Raw genomic sequence first — 21,846 nt, 5'->3', positions numbered from 1 at the left:
TTGATTCTGGGAGGGAGAGGAACAGGTGAAAGCAGAAGTGCATGAAATGGATTGGACACATTGGAGGGCTCTGCCAGCCATGCTGGGTGGGGAATCTTCCCTCCTTGAGAAAAAGGAAGATATGTTGGAAGTGTGGGTGTGGAATTTTGCATCATCAGAACAGATGGCGAAACTGGGAGAATGGAATGGAGCCCTTGCATGAAGTTGGGTGTGAGAAAGTGTAGTCAAGGTAGCTGTTGGGAGTCCATGGGTTTGTAGTGAGCATTAGTAGATCGCTTATCTCCAGAAATGGAGTCAGAAGTTGGGGAAGGGAAGCGTCAGAGATGGACCAGGTGAAGGTGAGAGAAGGGTGGAAATTGAAAACAGTCAAGGAAATTTTCCAATTTGTGGTGAGAGCAGGAGGCAGCACCAATACAGTCATCAATGTAACGGGACAAAAGAGACAAGGGAGAGGGTCTGAGTAGGATTGGAATAATGAATGTTCCACATATCCCATAAAAAGGTAGGCATAACTATGGAATCCATAGCAGGACCTTTTTTATTTGGAAGAAATTAGTGGAGTTGAAGAAGGAGTTGTTCAAAGTGAGAATAAGCTCAGCCAGGTGGAGGAGTGTAGAGGTGAATGGGGACTATTTCTGCCTCCATTTGAGGAAGAAGCAGAGAGCTCTGAGACAGCCGTGGTTGTGGGAGGAGGTGGTGTGGACATATAGAGGGATTGGATGTCCACAGTGAAGAGGATGTGGTTATGGCCAGGAACTCGAAGTGATGCAGGGCATCAGTAGGCTTAATCTTTCCCAAAGTTAAAACTTTTTTTTTGGTCGTGTTGAGCATAAGGATACAGTTTTCCAAGGCTTGCCTTTCCCGCATGCATATTCCAAAGATTTTCTACTGCTGGTCAAACACCACAGTTTTACTGGAACATTGGCAATGGCGCAGCCAGCGCCATCTTTGCTATTTTTACTCTTCCTTCCTGCCGGTTGCAGAGGGGGGAACAAAAAGAAACAAATTAAAAAACAGAAAACATTGCATTCCTCCGCCTGGAACAGCTCCATTGTTGGTTTCGTGTTTTATGCTCCTTTATGTTAGTCACTCAGATCTATTCCCACTTTCCCCAGTCCACCCAAGTTCAAATATAATCCAAATCCAAAATATTAGAGCTGCGCTCAGTCAATCCCATATATACGCAGACAAAAGGTGAGATTAACTTTATTCTTGCATGTGTTACATCCAGGATATTTATGTTTTAGGAGTGGGGGCGCAAAGAGGGGGCTTCTGCAAGGATTTCATTTAAATGGTATGGGGAATAATTTTGGGCACCCAATGCAAACACACAAGTGTATTCAAAAACATTGCAGTTCTTTAATTTGAACAGAGGCATCTGCAGAACCATTCAGGGCAAAGCAGCTTATGACGTTGGTCCCTTTTCCCTTCATAATAAGTCTTTCTGGTTACTGGGTGAGAAAATACGTTCTTTAAAAATGTGGCAACCTTTTTGCAATACAATTTTTTTTCTAAGTAAGAGTTGCACTTTTATTTTTTGCAAATAGAATCCCTTTCACCACCCCAGGGCATCCTCAAGCTGCCTCATAGCCAATGGAATTGCTTTTTTGAAGAGTCATCACTTTTTGTTACAGGCAAATGTGACATCCAATTTGGACACGAACAGCAGTATAATAAATGACCATGCAGTCTGTTTCAGTAGTACTGGATGAGGTGATGACCAGGACTTCCCTACTCCGCTTCAGATAACACCAAGGGGATCATTTGGGTCCAACTCGGCAAGCAACCCTGTTTATTGCCTTAAAACCAAAAGATGTGGAGCTCTTCACGGTGCAGCAATACCTCAGTACTGCACTCAAGCAACCTGTTTTTGTTCTAAATTTCTTTAGGAATCTATAGGCTTCTCTTGCATTTTCTCCAATGTATTAAGTACTGACTTGCTTTCCTTGGTCGCCTTGTTCACCATTTCCCTAGGAATTCAGAAAATTGTTAAAGAAGGAGGAGCGACCGATCCTCATGATTTTCTACGCCCCATGTAAGTTGTCTTCTGTGCGCGCATTCACATTCTTGGCCAGTTGGTAATAGTACTGCATGATTTTTCTCTGTGGTTAGCTCAATTATGAATGGTGCAGAGTGATTGGCATGTTCCATCTGCTTTTGGAGTAGGGGACTGCATTGCTGGATAACTAACCAGAAACTCCTTTTATACACCATCTTTTTAAGGGGAAAAAAAACAATCGAAGGGCCATGCAGAGTACAAATAGAGGGAGGTTGTTGGGGGTGGGTTTTAGGGTTTGTGGAGTGGGAATCGGTCAGGATTTCTCCTGGTCACCATGCAGCGGAAATCAAAATGTTTGATGAGGACAGAATTGGGTTCAGTTGTTATGCTTCTTCCCTGCCACCATCTTTTCAATGTGCACAGGATAATGACCTCTTTCTCCTCTTCCCCAAAAAGCTTTTTGAGGCTGGGTGGTTAATTGGAAGTTTCAGAGCTGACGTTGTTAGATTTTTGTTAGCTAAGTGGGTAAATGGTGTTGAGATACAGAGCAGCCATGATCTAATTGAATGATGAAACAGGCACAAGGGGCTGAACGGCCTGTTAATGTTCCTGTGTTCCACTCACTGACGTGGATCGTGCTCAAAGAGTGACTGCTTCGGTGGGATGTAAGAAGTCCCTCCTACCAGCTGTGGATCCATCTAAAGTGCAGGAGAGAAAAAAAAAATGAGGGAAAGAAAATTGAAGCATTCCTTGTTCAATCATTTTAGTAAAACACTCTTTGCTATTTTTGCAAAGAATACTTTTTACAATGTTTTCACTGCTGCAACCTCTGATGGTAATGAAGCAGCAAGATTCCCCTTAGCCTTCTGTTACTCAGTCAGTGTTTTGTTGCTTTGTGACTTATTTTCATTCTGGAACAGCTGCTAGTGCTTTTGTGTTTTTTATCTTCATACTGTAAGAACCTGTATAGTTGGTACATTTATTGAATAAAGTGAGTTCTGCCAAAGCTTGCAAGATTTTTTTTTTGGTAATTTTTTTGATGTGCAGGATGCATTGTTTCTTCTCAGTCTACCCGTTCCACTCTATTATGCAATAGGGATTGATTTGGCTCCTAAACTCTTTGCTCTCTTTGAACCCCATGCTTCTCTTCCCTACTCCCTCCTCCCAGGGATAGGAGGATGAGTCCTGCCGTCTGCTTACGCCCCTGTCACAATCCTGGTTGTGAAGAATCGTGGGCATTAACCTATATCTGCAACTCTACGATACGTTTTCATACCTCTATCCTACGGCTGCACAAAATTTAAAGAAAATGTGAGAAATAACAATTTACAGCTCAGTGAGCATCTGCTGTTCTAGGCATTGATTTAAAGGGGCACTTATTGTTTCTCTGGCAACTATGCTCCGACTGAATGAACAAAACAGCTTACCAGCGACAGATAACTAGACAAATTTTGGAAATCTAAATTGAAAGCGGAGAAGACCTGGAATTGCACATAGGTCAATCCACATCTGAGGGAGAAAGATTGGTTAAAGTTTCGGGCATAACCCTTCATCAGAGTCAGCATAGTGAACTAGTTCTAGTGAGATGAGCTGTGACCAGATCATTAACCAACTGTATGGTTTCTGTGTTTAGCTCCCAACTGGCAGCGAGTTGTAGGTTTTCTTCTGATGTGTGCAAAATGCTGTAATGATTCCCTTGTTCTTGCGGTAGCTTTTGTTCATGGTTCCAAGGTTTGGATGTAAGGATAGAAGGAAAGATATTGAAGTTTGCTGACGGACTAAATGTGGAAAGTGTTTGTAGGAGGACAAAAAAAAATACACCAGTCTTGACAACCTAAAAGCAAGAAAAAGGTTGGAAACACTCAGTAAGTCGGCCACAGCATCAGTAGAGCGAAACATAGTTAACATTTTGAGAATTTGCCCTGCAGGAGGCCAAAGCCAGGTTAGCAGAGTGAGCAGGTTGGTGGCAGATGCAGATTGGTGAAATAGGAAGTGGTACGTTTTTTGGAAAGGGATAATGAAAGAAGGAATGTCCTAAATGGCAATCGAGTGGAGAAATGCAGAAGTCTGATTTGTGGGGCCTTTTTTAAAGGTGGGAGATGGATGAAGAGGTTGTAAAAAGGCAAATGGGTTTCTGAGAATAAACTGCAATGTTAGATTTGTCTAAGGTGCTGGTGAGGAGGAATATTAGAGCTGTAGAAAAAAATTGCTGAATTATGTTGAATAGTATGTAATTGTATGAATGAGATCTCCTGGACATTTTTTTAATTGGTATAGTGAAAGTTAAGGGAGAGGCAAATCAGTAAAGGTTTTCAAAATGATAGAAGATAAATAGTGAAAGACAATTTCCACTGGCAAATCACTAACAGATTGAGGACGAGGACTAGAAAAATTGAATTGTGTAATCTTACAATACAAAAAGAAACAATTCAACTCCTTTGCTTGTCCAATTTAGTCCCACACCCCAGCTTTTCTCTCATACATCTGCAGATTAGTTCTGTTCGAGTAAATGTCTAATTGCCTTTCAAGAATTCTTGTGGAATCTGCTTCCGCTACTCTCAGATTCACAGAAGCTCTGTGCAGAAGAGGCCCTTCGGCCCATCGAGTCTGCACCGACGCATGAGAAACACCTGACCTACCTACCTAATCCCATTTACCAGCACTTGGCCCATAGCCTTGAATGTTATGACGTGCCAAGTGCGCATCCAGGTACTTTTTAAAGGATGTGAGGCAACCCTCCCTGGCAGCGCATTCCAGACTGTCACCACCCTCTGGGTAAAAAAAGTTTTTCCTCACATTCCCCCCTAAACCTCATGCCCCTCACCTTGAACTTATGTCCCCTTGTGACTGACCCTTCAATAAGGGGAACAGCTGCTCCCTATCCACCCTGTCCATGCCCCTCATAATCTTGTACACCTCGATCAGGTCGCCCCTCAGTCTTCTTTGCTCCAGTGAAAACAACCCAAGTCTATCCAACCTCTCTTCATAGCTTAAATGTTTCATCCCAGGCAACATCCTGGTGAATCTCCTCTGCACCCCCTTCAGTGCAATCACATCCTTCCTATAATGTGGCAACCGGAACTGCACACAGTACTCCAGCTGTGGCCTCACCAAGGTTCTATACAACTCCAACATGATCTCCCTACTTTTGTTGAAAGGCTGGCATCATCTGCTTACACACCCCACACCCTGACTCACAGGACCTCGATTGATAAAGGCAATTGTCCCATATGCCGTTTTCACCACCCTACTAACGTGACTCTCCGCCTTCAGAGATCTATGGACACGCACGCCAAGGTCCCTTTGTTCCTCACAACTTCCTAGTGTCATGCCATTCATTGAATACCTCCTTGTCAAATTGCTCCTTCCAAAGTGTATCACCTCACACTTTTCAGGATTAAATTCCATCTGCCACTTATCTGCCCATTTGACCATCCCGTCTATATCTTCCTGTAGCCCAAGACATTCAACCTCACTGTTTAACACCTGGCCAATCTTTGTGTCATCTGCAAACTTACTAATCCTACCCCCCACATAGTCGTCTATGTCGTTTATATAAATGATGAATAATAGGGTACCCAGCACAGATCCCTGTGGTACGCACTGGATACTGGCTTCCAGTCACTAAAGCAGCCTTCTGTCATCACCCTCTGTCTCCTACAATTAAGCCAATTTTGAATCCACTCTTACAGGTAGTGCATTACTATGGGAACAATCCTCCATGTAAACAGAATCTCATTTTCCTTTTTGTTCTTTTAGACAATTATTCTAAACCTCTGGTTACTGACCCCTCTACCAGTCTATCAAAACCCCATACTATTTTTGCCCTCAAGTTGCCCCTTTTCCCTTGTGTTCTAAAGAGAACAGATTTCCACAACCCACATGGCATTTAAAATAGAGAAAATACCTGGAAAAAAAAAAGTGTACACAAAAGGATAGGAAGAGAAGCTAAGGGAAAGTGATTGATTTGGACAGTTTGGGTTGAAGAGCTGACACTCTCTCTTCTGTCATATCTACGGAATGTAATTTGGTTTGGCGAAATGGTTTTGTTAAAGCTGTCACTTACTCGTTTAGTACAATGTTTGTGTCTCTCTCTCTCTTTCTGTTTATTGTTCTGCTGTTGCCTTTGACCTGCCCTTTTGTCCTGTGAGTCAGGGTGTGGGGTGTGTAAGCGGATGATGCCAGCCTTTCAACAAGCTGCCACAGAGTTAAAGGGCGTCTATGTAAGTATCACAGTTTCACTGGCCGATTTTATTTTATTTTATTTAAAAGCACCATGAACTGAGACTCTCCCGTTTTATTTTTGTTTTTAGCCAGGCATTCAATCCTGCTTCACTTATCCTGTTCAGGTTTTTCAATCAGACTTTTTATTAAAAAGCTACAGGAATGCTATATACGAACTAGGAGCAGGCCACTCGGCCCTTCAAGCCTGCTCTGCCATTCAGTAAAATCATTAGCTGACCTGATTGTAACTTCCCGGCTACTCCGGATAACCTTTCACCCACCTTGTTAATCTAGACTCTGTCTAGCTCTGCCTTTAAGTGTTCAAAGACCCTGCTTCCACTGCCTATTGAGGGACAGTTTCAAAGATTCACCACCTTCAGAGAGAGAATTTCTCCTCATTTCTGTCTTAAATGTGCGATCCCTTACTTTTTAAACTGTTACCCCTAGTTCTAGATTCTCCCACAAGAGGAAACACCTTCTCCACATCCACCCTGTCAAAACCCCTCAGGATCTTAAAGGTTTCAATCAAGTTACCTCTTTTATTGCAAGGTCCTGCTTCATTGTGTTAATGACTTTGAAGGCCAGGAGGAAAATACTGTACAGGATGTCATCTCTTAACGTGATTCTGCACAGTTATTTTGTATTAATGTCACTCTCCAATTAGAATCCTACATTGACATTGCATTGCTGCTGCACATTAATGTCACATACACCTGGATATTCATCCTTAACTCCCATACTGAGCGTGCAACAGCATAGTCTCGAGCACAGTGGGCAGTCTTGAGGGAGTTACAAGCCTCGGACTGTTCTCCATAACGTTTTCCAGAAACCGATTAACACCGTTAAGCAAGGGCTTCCTCTGTAATCTGTTTCCTCTACGTAGCCCCAATTTATACAACTTGCATTATTCGAACAAGTCCCATTCAAAGTCAGATCTTTAACTAGTTGGTAAGCAATACGCAGCCTTGCTAACTCACTCTATTGTATTGTTTGTCCTGTCCTAAACCCTTTTCTCCTTAAAGTATTCACTTAAATTGACAGTGTTTAACAGGTGCTGTTGGGCTCTTGCCTCTTATAAGTTTGAGTGGCCAGCTATTGGACTAATGTAACTGAGCTTGGTCCTGCTTTTCTCTTGTACTGCAAATGCACTTTGCAGCAGGGTGGCGCTCTTTTAAATTCATTCTGAGGATATTGATTTTGCAAGCAAGGTATAGGGCCATCGGAGCAGGAATAGACCATTCAGCCCACTCCACCATTCCATCAGATCATGGCTGATCTAATGCTTCAATGCTATTTTCCCGCACTATCCCTTTAATATCTTTAACATCCAGAAATCTACCAATCTCTACCTTGAACATACTCAAGGATTGAGCTTGCCCAGCCTGCTGGAGTAAAGAATTCCAAAGGTTCACCACCCTTTGACTAAAGAAATTCCTTCTCATCTCAGTCCTAAATGGTCTTCCTCTTGTTCTGAGACTCTGCATCTTGGTTCTAGAACCACCCTTGCTTGCCTCCACCCCCCCCCCCCCCCCCCAAGCCAGGGGAAGCATCCTTCCTGCATTCTGTTGAGTCTTATGAAAATGTTGTTCACTCCAATGAGATCACCTCTCATTCTTCTTAACTCCAGAAAATACAGGCCCAGTCTCCTCAATCTCTCCTCATAGGCCAATCCTGCCACCCCAGGAATCAGTCTGGTGAACCTTCATTGCACTCCCTCTATGGCAAGTATATCTTTCCTTTGTAAGGAGACAAAAACTGCACACAATACTCCAAGTGCAGTCTCACCAAGGTCTACACAGCTGCAGCAAGACTTCCTTACTCCTGTACTCAAATTGTCTTGCAGTAAAGGGGAACATACCATTTGCTGCCTTAATTGTTTGTTGAACCTGCATGTTCACTTCCAGTTTTTTATGAACAAGGGCACCCAAGCCCTTTTGGACATCAACACTTCCCAATCTCTCTCTGTTTAAGAAATACTTTGCATTTCTGTGGATTAATTCACATTTTTTCACATTGTAATCCATCTGCCATGTTCTTGCCCACTCACCTAGCTTGTCTAAATCTCCCCAAAGCCTCTTTGCATTCTCCTTGCAACTTACATTCCCACCAAGTTTTGTCATCAGCAAAGTTCAAGATATTACATTTGGTCCCCACATCCAAATCATTGATATAGATTGTGAATAGCTGGGCCCCAAGCACTGATCCATGTCACAGCTTGCCATCCTGAGAATGACCCATTTATTCCTACTCTGTTAGCTGTCCAATAACCAATTCTCAACCTATGCCAGCATATTCTCCCCAATCCCATGTGCTCTAATTTTGCTTACTCGCCTCTTGTGTGGAACCTAATCGAAAACTTTCTGAAAATTCAAATACACCACATCCACTGGTTCCCCCTTATCTGTTCTGTTAGTTGATTCCTCAAAACTCCAGGTTTGTCAAGCATGATTTCCCTTTCATAAATCTATGTTGTCTCTGCCCAATCCGACCATTATTTTCTAAATGCCCTGTTGTCACATCCTTTACAATAGATTCTAACATTTTCACTGCTATTGATGTCAGGCTAACAGGCCCATAGTTTCTTAAACAGCGGGGTTATATTTGCAACCCTCCAACCTTCAAGATCTGTTCCAGAGCCTATAGAATTTTGAAAGATGAGCACCAACTCATCTACCATCTCTACAGCCACCCCTTTCAACACCGATGTAGATCATTGGGTCCTTGGGTTTATCAACTTTCAGCCCCATTAATTTCTCCAGTATTGCTTTCTTACTAATAATTTCTTTCAGGCCCTCAATCTTCCTTGGTTCTCTATTTCAGGGAGGTTTTTTTGCATCCCCCTCCATGAATACTGACACACTATTTATTTAATTTACTTGCCATTTCTGTGCTTCCTGTAATGGGCCCGCATTTGTCTTTGCTAATCTTTTTACATAGCTATAGATGCTTTTGCAGTTTGCTTTTATGTTTCTCACTCGTTTACTTTCACGTTCGATTTTCTCTTTCTTTATCAGTTTCTTGGTTCTCCTTTGCTGAATTTTAAAATGCTCCCAATCCTCAAGCTCACTATTTTTTATGCCACTTCCTTTAATCTAATTGAATCTTTATTTCTCTTGTTAGCCATGTTTGGATCACTTTTCTTGCTGGCTTTTTGTGCCTTAAAAGGAATGTAAATTTATTGTAGACCATGTATTAATTCATTAAATGCTAGCCATTGCCTGTCTACTGTCATACCTTTGAATGTTGTTTCCCAATCTACCACAGCCAATTTGCGCCTCGTAACTTCATACTTTCGTTTGTTTAAAATGAATGCCATAGTTTCGATTGAACGACATCACTTTCAAACTTGATGTAAATTACTGTCAGATAATGGTTACTGTTCTCCAAAGGCTCCTTTATAATGAGATTGTTCATTAGCCCTTTCTCATTGCACAATATTAGATCTAAAATAGCCCATTTTCTAGTTGGTTCCTTAACATACTATTTAGAAACCATCTTGTATACATTACAGGAATTTGTCCTCCACAGCATTAGTGCCAATTAGGTTTACCCACTTTATATGTAAATTGAAGTCCCCCATTATTACTGTATTACCCTTGTTACATGAACTTGTAATTTCCTGATTTATAACTTACCTTGCATTACCATTACTATTTGGCCAATAAGAAACACCTAATGTTTGCTGCTCCTTGCTGTTTCTTAGCTCTGCCCAAACTGATTCCACATCTTGATCTATGATCATCTCTCACTAATGTACTGATTCTATCCTTTATTAACACTGCTACCCACCCACCACCTCTCCCTTTTTGTCTCCCCTTCCTAAGTGTTGAATACCCTTGAACATTCAGTTCCCAACCTTGGTCACCTTGCAGCCACATTTCTGTAATGGTGAATAGGTCATATCTGTTTACTTCTATCTGTGCTGTCAATTCATCTACCTTGTTGCGAATGCTGTGTGCATTCAGATAGTGCCTTTAACTGTCTTTTTGTTATTTTCACAACCTCTAGCCTTATCTGCTAGCACACACTTAAGTTCGTATGCTCTATCCCTTCCTGCCACACGCTGAACACCAATTTCCTTATTGCTACATTGCTCTCTTGCTTTCTCCTTGCTCCTTAATTTTATCACATCCTCTTAAACTTGATTCCCTCTACACCGACCCCCCCCCCCCCCTTTCACCCCAGTATTTTTAGAGCCCTAGTTATATGATCCACCAGGACACTGGTCCCAACACAATTCAGGTGAAATCTGTCCCAAAGGGACAATTCCCACTTTCCCAGTACTGGTGCCAGTGACCAAGGAATTTCTCCCACACCATTCTTTGAGCCATAAATTTAACAATGGCAAACTCTGTCTGCTGTACAGCAACTAGCCAAGCCTTTGTTGGCAGCACCACCCAAATTCTTGAACCCCAACATCTAGCACACAGGGTGCAGGGGAACGCCATCAGCTCCAAGTTTCCCTGCAAGCCATGCACCGTCCTGACTTGGACATATAATTAGGGGTTACCTTACAGGGAAAGGGTTGGACAAGTTGGGCTAATACCATAGGAGTTTAGAAGAATGAGAGATGATCTTATTGAAACATATGAGATACTGAGGGGACTTGATAGGATAGATATAAGGAGGATGTTTCCCCTTGTGTAAGAAACTAGGACTAAGGGTGTCTCATTTCAGATGGAGATGAGAATTATTTTTCTCCCAGAGAGTTGTTAGTCTGTGGAACACTCTTTCCCTGAGGGCAATGGAGACAGGGTCATTGAATATTTTTAAGACTAAGTTAGGCTCCTGACTGACCATGATTTTATCAAATGGCAGAGAATGCTCAAGGGGCTGAATGGCCTACTCCTGCTCATCCATATGTTTGTATCAGGTTTCTTTTTGTCGCTTGAGCAAGTGTGGGAGCATTTTCAACAAAAGGACTGTACAATTTCCAGGAGGAGGCCCATCACTACCTTCTCGAGGGCATTCGGGATGGTAGATCCTGGCCTTGCCAACAATGCCCCACCTCCCAAGGATGTTTTTTAATATTTCTTCTGGATAGACTGTATCCCAGCACATTGAATGCATAGAGGGTTGATGCTTTCGAGCTGGATTCATGTCTAATATTGAGCAGTGTAGACATTTGGGTTAGTATGAAGGGCAGGAGCGAGGTAAAAATAACATGAATGCACTCCTACGTTGTGTAGGTCACAGCCACAATGGTAAATACGTTGGTTAATTGCAGATGGTTTTCAGGTTGAACTGTCATCTCCATTTTCCCCTCCTATCGTGATGAAGGATAGTGTTATTGACTGACCAACCAAGAATTGGAATTTCTGTGCTATCATTAGTTGTGAGGAGGCTGCTAATGAGCACCACAAGACCTCGCCCCCTGATTGTAAGCTTCTTTCTACCAGATCCCAGAGCAGCCTCTTGTTGATGTTTTATTCATGACTTCGCATACACACTCCATTAATTCAGTTTTGGTCTTCCATGTGGTCTTTTTCCAGCTGAGTCTCGTTGCATCACCCAGTCTGTTCAGTGACTGAAGTAAAATAAACAAGTGAGAGTTTTAATTGTTAGTTTAACCAAGACTGAACAGAACCATCCCTTCTTGAGTTAGGTGATCTGGAGCCATGTGAGAACAATCTCCTGGCATAGAGGTCTACAGCACAGAAAAAAGCCCTTCGGCCCATCGAGTCTGTGCTGGCCAAACAAAGTACCTAACTATTCTAATCCCATTTTCCAGCACTAGGCCCATAGCCTTGTATGCCATGGCATCGCAAGTGCACATCCAAATACTACTTAAATGTTACGAGGGTTTCTGCCTCTACCACCCTTTCAGGCAGTGAGCTCCAGATTTCCACCACCTTCTGGGTGAAAAAATTCTTCCTCACATCCCCTCTGAACCTCCTGCCCCTGACCCTAAATATATGCCCCCTGGTTATTGATCCCTCCACCAAGGGGAAAAGTTCCTTCCTGTCTACCCTATCTATGCCCCTCATAATTTTATCCACCTCAATCATGCCCCCCCCCACCCACCAATCTCTTCTGCTCCATGGGAAAATAACCCCAGTCTATCCAATCTCTCCTCAATACTAAAACTCTCCAGCCTAGACAACATCCTGGTAAATCTCCTCTGCACTCTCTCTAGTGCAACCACATCCTTCCTACAATGTGGATTCCAGAACTGCCCACAGTACTCTAGCTGTGGCCTAATCAGCGTTTTCTACAGTTCCAGCATAACCTTCCTGCTCTTGTATTCTATGCCTCGGCTAATAAAGGCAAGTACCCCATATGCCTTCTTAACCACCTTATCTACCTGTCCTGCTACCTTAAGAGACTGGTGGACATGCACACCAAGGTCCCTCTGATCCTCAGTACTTCTCAGAGTCCTACCATTCATAGTGTCTTGTTTGTCCTGCCCAAGTGCAACATCTCACACTTATCCGGATTAAATTCCATTTGCCACTGCTCAGCCCATCTGACCAGCCTGTCTATATCCCCCCCTGTAATCTAAGGCTATCCCCTTGCTATTTACCACCCCACCAATCTTCGTGTCATCCGCGAACTTACTGATCAACCCTCCTACATTCAAGTCTAAATCATTTATATATACCACAAACAGCAAGGGACTCAACACCGATCCCTGTGGAACCCCATTGGACTCAGGCATCCAATCACAAAAAGACCCCTCGACCATCACCCTCTGCTTCCTGCCACTCAGCCAATTCTGGATCCAATTTGCCAAATTGCCTTGGATCCCATGGGCTCTTACCTTCATTAACAGTCTTCCATGCAGGACCTTATCAAAAAGCCTGCTTACTGGATCCCTGACATTCAGTTGAATTAGATATGAAAGTCAATCTCAACTATTAGAATATGACTCGGGATGGTCTTAAAATAGTTAACAGCTCCCCAGGCTACAAGTTCACCAATTGATTAAACATGCAGTCATTTTTGTACCAGTGACTTCAATTCTAATGCTAACTGATTCCTTTCTAGGTAATGGCTGGAATGAATGTCCATCCATCTGAATTTGACGAAATCAAACAGGAATTTAACATTAAAGGATATCCAACCTTCTGTTACTTTGAGTAAGTTGTTCTTGATACGTCTGCAAGGCACATTTTGAGATTAACTGATCAGGTCCAAACAATCTTGTGTGGTTTTGTTAATTTAGACAACTTTGTAAAATTAGGTGGCTGAAGTAGTGTGACAGGCACTATATGGATGACTTTTGTACTGAGGTTTGCCCTCTTTTTAACCCCACCCCAACACACCACCACAAAAGAAAGTATATCCAAAAAAAGGGTGCTGGGTACAAATTAGTAGCATCATTATCTTGCATTTAAGTGGAACCTTTATCTACATTGAAGGTGCTAATGGTACATGACAGAAGAATAATTGGACAAAAATGGACTTTAACAAAGGAGAAGTTATTGAGGGTGGCTAAAACTTTTGTCAAAAAGGCAAAAAAAAAACGAACTTGTTTATATAGCACCTTTCACAAGGGCTGGAGGAGGTCATGGAGAAGTGAAGGAGCAAAGCCAAAATGAGGATGAGAGTTTAAGTTTAGGAGCTATGTGAAGGCATTAGAGAAGTGCAGAAGAGGTTTACACGAATGATTCCAGGGGTGAGAAACTTCAGTTATGAAGATAGTTCAGAGAGGTTGGGACTCTCTTCCTTGGAGAAAAGACTGAAGAGATTTGATAGAAGTATTCAAAATTGTGAGTGGCCTTGTCAGAGTAGATAGGGGGAAGCTGTCCCCATTGGCAAAAGGATCGAGAACCAGATTTAAAGTAATTGGTAAAAGAAGCAAAAGCAATATAAGAAGAAACTTAGTGGTTAAGGTCTGGAATGCGCTGCCTGAGTGCGTGATGGAGGCAGGTTCAATTGAGGCATTCAAGAGGGAATTAGATTATTATTTGCAAAGAAACATTATGCAGGGTTACATTTGGAAGGCAGGAGAATGGCACTTGACGAAATGCTCATTTGGAGATCTGGTGCAGACATGATGCACCAAGTGGCTTCCTTCTGTGCTATAACAATTGTGCGAATGTTCTATAGAAATTTAAGGTGCTGGGAACTAAAGTAGGCGACTGAGGGTGAAATGGTGTGGGATAGGACATGGGCAGCAGAGTTTTGGATGAGGTGAGTTTAAGGAGTGTGCAGGATGCTAACGCAGCCAAGAAAAAAACAGTGAAGTAACCAAGGTGGTGAAGGTATTAAGGATTTAAGCGATACATGGGCAGAGGCAACCATTGCCATGGAGAAGGAAATTCTCAGTCTTTATGATGGGAAGGAACTGGCCAGAAACCCTTGTCCAATATGAACAGTCTGGTTTAGCCTGAGACAGTGGACAGAGAGGGGGTTGTGAACAGTGGCAAGGTTTGCAATTTGTAATGTGGGCCAAATCTGATGGTTTCAGTCTTCCCAATGTTTAACTGGAGTAAATTAAAGCTCATCCAGGAGTTGATGTTGGACAGCAGTCTGACAACACTGTGGTCTGGAGGTAGATTAGAGAGACGGTGGAGAGGTAGAACTGGGTATCATGACCATACAAATGGAAACTGACCCTGAGTCTTCAGATGCCTTCACCAAAGACATAGCAAATTATAGGGCAGGAAGAGAAGACACTGCTGGATTCCACAAGGGTTTAACTATTAATTTCCCTTCAGAATATTTACAGTCTGAGTTGCAGATAGGAGCTGTGTGCAGTTGCTTGCAGTCTAATTAAATGTCACATTGAAGAGGAAAAATATTAAGCTAGAAGTGAAACACAAGATTAACATGATATAATCTGAGAAAGTTGTTGAATTCTGATTTCTTTAACCTTTTCTAATGTTCTGTAAAGTGGCTTCAGACAGTTTGAGAACATAAGGTGTTTATATCAGTGAAAATCTGTCTTTCTGTTTGTCCAATCTGCTGGAATTGAGACTTTTTTTTTCATTTATCCTTTCCTGGGAGGTGTGGGCATTGCTGGCTAGGCCAGCATTTATTGTCCATTCTTAATTGCCCTTGAGAAGTTGGTGGTGAGCTGCCTTGTTGAACCACTGCAGTCCATGTAGCGTAGGTACACCCCCCAGTAATGTTAGGAAGGGAGTTCTAAGATTTTGACTAGCGACAGTGAAGGAACGGCGATATATTTTCAAGTCAGGATGGTGAGTGCCTTGGAGGGGAAATTCCAGGTGGTGGTGTACCTATCTATCCGCTGCCTTTATCCTTCTAAGTGGTAGTGGTCATGAGTTTGGAAGGTGCTCTTGAAGGAGCCTTGCTGAGTTTCAATAGTGCATCTGATAGATGGTACATATTGCTGCCACTGTGCACCGGTGGTGGAGGGAGTGAATGTTTGCGGATGGGGACCAATCAAACAGTTGCTTTGTCCTGGATGACATCGAGCTTCTTGAGTGTTGTTGGAACTGCATTCATACAGGCAAATGGAGAGTATTCCATCACACTCCTGACTGATGATGGCCAGAGTCAGGACAAGTTGCTTGCAAGAGGTTAAGGATTTGGAGAAGGGAAGTGTAGGGGAGATACAAAATGATGCTTAGATCATTTGAAAATAAACATTCTGCCCCAGTCAGTTTTCTTCCTTATAACTCAGTCTGACAATGTCACTAGTGAGTGCATTATTTTTTACTCAACGTGGCTATGGTCACAACTCCCAATAACCTGAATTGTTGTAAACCCACCCAACCATTGCAAAATATGTGACTGGGGAAGAAGTTATCATTGCCATGGTTAGATGGTGTGTTAAGGACACAAAGGATTTCATTTAATTAAAGTCCTTATGGTCTGTAAAGTCATCGCTGCTTCACTGCTGTAATGAGCCCCAATCTTTTCACCTCCCACAGAACAGTACAAATATTAAACAATCGTTGAAGCGAGAAAAACAAAATGCTGAATGTTTCCCTGTCTGATTTCTCCCTGTCCCTCAGCTGAAGGCTTTGGGGTAAAATTGCACAGGTTTTAGCCTACTTGGCATACCTCACCCAAGTAGCCATTTCTCTTGTTAGCTGAATCATTGAGTTAGCAGGAAATTTGACTCTGTGGGGCGTCATGGATGAGTTTGATTTGATCTCTGTGCTACATTCACACATTAATTTTTTGGGTTGGGGAGGGGCCAGTGTGTCATTGGACCGCCGTCAGACATGGAATCTTTGACTTGCAAACCCTGGGGATGTTCAGGACAATTGTAGCATGTCAAAATAAAGCCCCATGCCTTTCCCCACAGCCCTGAAAATGTTCTTTTAAATATTTATCCAGTTCCCTTTTGAAAGTCAGTATTGAACCTGTTTCTCTTCCCCTCTGCACACCACCACCACCACCCCAAACCCAGTCAGCAATGCATTCCAGATCACAACAACCTGCTGCATGGGAGAAACAAATACCCTCATCTCCACCTTGGAGTTTTTGCCAATTATCTTAAATATGTGTCCTCTACATATCAACATTCCTGCCAGTGGAAACAGTTTTTCTTTCTTCTGTCCATATCCTTCAATATTTTGAGCACTTGCCTTGAACTTTTTCGCCTGTAAGGAAAGTAATCCTGGCCTCTTTCGTCTCCCCACGTAATTGAAATCCTTCATCCCAGATACCATGCGAGTCAACCTCCTCTGCAACTACTCCAAGACCTTGACATCCTTCCTGAAAGGATGGTACACAGAATTGGCCACCATACTCCAGCTGTGGCCAAACTAGTGTTTTACAAAGGTTTAGTGTAACTTTCCTGCTTTTGAACTCTGCCTCTACTTATAAAGCCCAGGATTCCATGCCCCTTTTATAAACGGAGGAAAAGATTTAGAAAGAGAGTAACAATCATCATTTTGCAGATAATTTTTGTACACTGGTTATGAACATTTAGTTTGAAAGACAAATAGGAATGCACTGGAGAAAAACCTGCTCAATCCAACCGATCAATATTTATTTTCTGCCTTGCAGTTGTGCTGGGTTCTTGAAGCAATTCACCGTCTAAAGTTTGAGACTGGGGAAAGAAATGATTTGCATATGACTATTTGGCTGGGAGAAAAGATGATTTTTCAACATTAAAGATGGTAATTACTGTTGCAAAACCTGATCCTTTGGGGAACATCGATGAACTTTAATTGGAATTTTGCCCAGACTGATTGCCATTTGTTAATTTGAGCAAATTAGAAAATGTTTCTAAGTATATTTATAAAATTATGTTTATAGTGTTGCTTAAAATTGATCGCTATAAAAGCTGTTTTAAAATTACCATAGCTTCCTGAGGACCTATTTAAAATTCTCTTTTCAGAAATTGCTCGAGGAATCATTTCACAGCAACTGTCAAATTATGAATTTTAAAGTGTTTTTTTAAATGCATGACTTTCATGGCTTTCTTGTCTCCAGAGTTGAAAGTGAGATAGCCTTTACTTTTTTTTAAAAAATTGACAATGTGTTTTTCATGTAGAATGCTTCTAATTGCTGTTCATGAGTGGTGCCAACTTCTCTAATTCTGTGCTAATGAGTATGTGACTTAATTGTCCTATCAGGTCTGGATGTGATTTCTAAACTGATTTAAATTCCCACTACCATGTTATTTGCAATGGATTGTGAAGCTGTCAGTTTTTTCTTTTAATAGTTGCATTAGTCCAAAGGTCCCCTAGGTGGCTTTCATGGACAAATATAGTATGACCTCAGGCCATCTCAAAGTGCTTTACAGATAATGAAATGCTTCTGGAAGTGTAGTTGTGTTGTAGTCACTGTTGTAATGTAAGAAAAAAGGCAGGCAATCTGCACACGCCAAGATCCCAAAAATGGGAATGAGGTAAGGACCAGTTAACCTGTTCTGGTGATGTTGATTGAAGGATGAATGTTGGCCATGATACCAGGGGCAAAACAGTGCTCCTCTTCAAAAAGATGCAGGTGGGATCTTGTGCATCCACCTGATGGTTCACCATCTCACCTGTAAGTGGCATTTCCAACAGTGCAGGACTGCACTAGAGTGCTGGCCTGGGTTATGTGCTCAAGTGGGACCCGAGCGAGATTGCTGCCCACTGTGCCACGGTTAACAGAGAAAGTCAGCTAGTGATCCTGCTGCTCAACCCCACCCAGTGGCACCTGCGAGAAGACTTAGCTGTTGAGCCAATTTTCCCCATTGTTTGACAAAGAAAGAAACTGCACTTAAGGTTGAACTGTTTTCTGATGTCCAAAAATAATTACCTCTTGCGTGAGTTACTGAAGGACTGCCATGGCCTTCGAACTGTATCTCAGCCTGAGTCAGCACTCCTGGGTGCAAAGGGGGGGAGATTTTTTTTTATTACAAAGTCTCTAAAAAATTTGTTCCTGTTAGACAAGCCCTGGGAGCTTGTTTAATGTTTAATTACTGCACTATTTGTTCGTTTATGTATAGACAGTGCCTCAGACTTTTATTTTGCTATCATACTGAGGGTCTGGATTTTGCAATAGAAAAAGTGAAACATAAAACGTAATGACAGCTCCCATTTCAGTATGACACATTCACAAGATGTCTTTGTATGAAGAAGTCCCTTCAGCCCATTTGATCATATAGCTTCAGACTCCCCATTCTCTATTAGAAAGAGTTTGTGTTTTGTGCCATGCTGCATAGTTTATATGATAATTGAGTTTTTTTTTCTCTGGCTTCTTTCAAAAGGAAGGGAAAGTTTCTATTTAATTTTGAAAACTACGGAGCTACTGCCCAAGATTTTGTTGAGTGGATGAAAAAGTGAGTAAGATTAAGTGTTGTATGTATAAAGAAAATTACATGTGCCTTATCTTGCTGACGGTACTGCCATGAATACAAAGGACTTTTTTTTTTCGCCTCTCAGGCTACTTTATTACATTGGGAACATAAATGCTTCACTGCATTGAAATTATGAATCCTCTTAAACCTTGCTGTTAGTCCAATTATGTTGGGCATGTTTTCATAACAGCTCAGTGAAACACATGGACTTTCATTAATGTCCTTATCGTTTCTCTAAACAAATATTTACTAATAGCTTATTGTCTGTGAAAGTATTTTGTTTTTGGCCCTTTTGATCACTTGGATCCAAAAACGCTCACATTTATTGCTTAATAACACATTTAGAATGAGATTCTGTGTGGTACTTTACGATTCTTGGCCACTTAAACTTGGACGCAGCCGCACTAAATGCACTCAGCCAGAAAAAGAGTTGCTCTTAATCTGCTCAGCAAAGATATGCGCTGATAGTGGGGATCAAAACAATGTCAAACAGAATCTGGTAGTCGATGGACAATAGTCTCTCCGGTGCATTCATCTTCATAAAACAGTTGTGTTCCTTTTTACCACCAGTCCGCAAGCAGTGCAGCCAAAAGCCCCTGAAGTCCCATGGGCAGAGCAGGAGTCTGCAGTGTCTCATTTGACCGACGATAGCTTCGATGGGTTTGTGAAGGAACATTCATCAGTGCTCGTTATGTTTTATGCGCCGTGTAAGTTACAGCCTGAATTCGAGGGGACCTTTTATCCGTTGCTTATATGCATGCCCTGTGAGAGCGAAGGAAACTCTATGCTTAGCCACATTCTTTTATTAACTGCTCTGGAGCTTTCTTATCCGACATACCTGCTATCTCACCACATTACGTGGGAACCATACCTAACTAAAATACGGTGGATTTCAATGACAATTGCTAAAAATTCAACAGCCACAAAATCCCACCACCTTTTAAAATGCCCCTTGGTCACCTGTCTCCTTATGTGGCTCATAGGTTGGCCATTGTTGAGGTTTATACTGGACAGTCTGGTTTTCAGCTGGTCTGGCCCGTCTGGTATTTTTGTTTTGAAACACCTCGAAGACCACAATTTTTTTTATCTTGGTTGAAATGTGAGGTTCTGCACCCCCCGCACCCCCCAGCCACCCTGTAGCAGATCAGCTCGGTGTGTGTAATTCCCACTGTTACTGATGAACCTTCGGCCTCGGTCTCTGTGTTGCCACCACAGCCATCCCACTCCGAGCCCGACAGAAGCTCAGCCCCACCCCAGTCATGGTTTACGGCACAGAAAGAGGTCATTTATACTTCGTGTCTGCACTGGCCGAGAAAAGAGCCACCCAGCCTCATCCCACTTTCCAGCATTTGGCCCATAGCCCTGCAGGTTATGGCACTTGAGGTGCAATTCCAGGCACCTTTTTTTAAATGAATTGAGGGTGTCTGCCTCTTCTATCCTTTCAGGAAGTGAGTTCCAGACTCTTAACTGCCCTGTAATCTTCCCTCTAATCTTTCTACCAATCACTTTAAATCCATGGCCTCTAGTCACTGACCTCTCTGTTAAAGTAAATAGACCCTTCCCATCCAGGACTCAATTTTGTCCATTTCAATCAGATCTCCCCTCTGCCTCCTCTCTCCTAAGGAGAACAACCCCAGCCTGTCCAACCTTTTCCTCATAGCTGCAATTTTCCAGTCCTGGCAATATCCTTGTAAATCTCCTCTGTACCTTCTGACCACAGCACAGGCCTTACCCATGTTTACATTACTGGGGAGGGGGAGTAAAGAGTCAGCCTCTCGATCTTAAAGGGACCACGTCCTGGGAGAGACACGGCTGGGGAGTGTTCAGTGTCCTGGAGGCCCATCAGTAGCTACCCTGGTGGCTCAGTGTCAAATTTAGTTTGATAACCAGTGATGTGACCTTTTTTCTACTCTAAAGGTGCTATATAAATACAAGTTGCTCTTAAATATTGCTTAAGCCGTTCTAGAAATAACAGAAGTATCAAACAGTTGCTGCTTTTTTTTTTCCAAAGCTGGAAGGAAGATCCTGGTTTTGATTGTACAAAGCCCGGTTTTATTTAAGAACAGGAAAGGACCAGTTGGCCTCTGCCGACACAGTTAAACCCATCCCATTCTCCCTCTCCTTCCATCCCAACCTTGCAATCCTCTGGAGAGGGAAGAAATCTTTATGACAATTTAGGGAAAGCAAACTCTGGGAATTTCCTCTGTGACACCCTCCCCCTTAAAGGATCGAGCATGCACAAGGAGGTCTCTGAGACTGCTACCACCAATGCGTTTTGCACTTTGGTTTGTATGTATCCCTGGGATTATGTGGTTTAAACTCAGTTCAGCAGGAAGAGAGAGACAGATAACAACAGTGATGCAGTGCATCAAGTCAGCCTTGTCAGCAAGCCACAGTCAGTCACTAAAATGCTGTTAATCAACGCAACTTGTTATTGACCCTCGACAAATTGACAGTCCATGAATCAGGACAATTGGTAAGTAAGCAGCAACACATTTTTCTTAATCTTATTTCAGCAAGAAGTGCTATCAAACCTGGCCAAGTCACTCTGGCACAGCCACAAGTAGATAAGGCATGACAGGATTGGTTCTCACTGTCTATTATTTCAATGTTTAATAACTTCTGGCTGTTGGTGTTGCCAAGTGAAATGTGTTTTTGGTTATTATCGAAGCAGCACCCAGTTGATGTGGGACCATTGCACAAAGCCACTTCCTCAAGCACAACTGTGGCAGTGAAAATACAGTAAATTTGGGCACTGCACCTTGTCAATAATCTTCAGTTTTCACTGACCATCCGTGCTGCAGGTACCTTCACATACAGATTTGTAAGGATAACACCGTTACAAAAGCTATCTTATACTCTAAAGTTCACAGTAAGTACACAGTCCATGTAGACCAATAGGGGACCTGTG

General features: G+C 42.4%; 1 protein-coding gene across 2 annotated transcripts in view; it reads left to right on the top strand.

Moving 5' to 3' along the window:
• The window catches only part of pdia5 (protein disulfide isomerase family A, member 5), a 115,574-nt gene that overhangs the window by 28,901 nt on the left and 64,827 nt on the right, over nt 1-21,846 (top strand). For both annotated transcript variants that reach the window (XM_041201636.1, XM_041201637.1), the window contains 5 exons: nt 1,975-2,035; nt 6,155-6,222; nt 13,211-13,302; nt 18,846-18,917; nt 19,506-19,642. In XM_041201636.1, the coding sequence (XP_041057570.1) occupies nt 1,975-2,035; nt 6,155-6,222; nt 13,211-13,302; nt 18,846-18,917; nt 19,506-19,642 (430 nt within the window). The remainder of the gene's footprint in view (nt 1-1,974; nt 2,036-6,154; nt 6,223-13,210; nt 13,303-18,845; nt 18,918-19,505; nt 19,643-21,846) is intronic.

The sequence above is a fragment of the Carcharodon carcharias genome, chromosome 12, assembly GCF_017639515.1.
Source record: "Carcharodon carcharias isolate sCarCar2 chromosome 12, sCarCar2.pri, whole genome shotgun sequence".
Classification (NCBI taxonomy): domain Eukaryota; kingdom Metazoa; phylum Chordata; class Chondrichthyes; order Lamniformes; family Lamnidae; genus Carcharodon; species Carcharodon carcharias.
The sequence above is the reverse complement of the archived record's forward strand: the minus strand, read 5'-3'. Positions and strand labels throughout refer to the sequence as shown.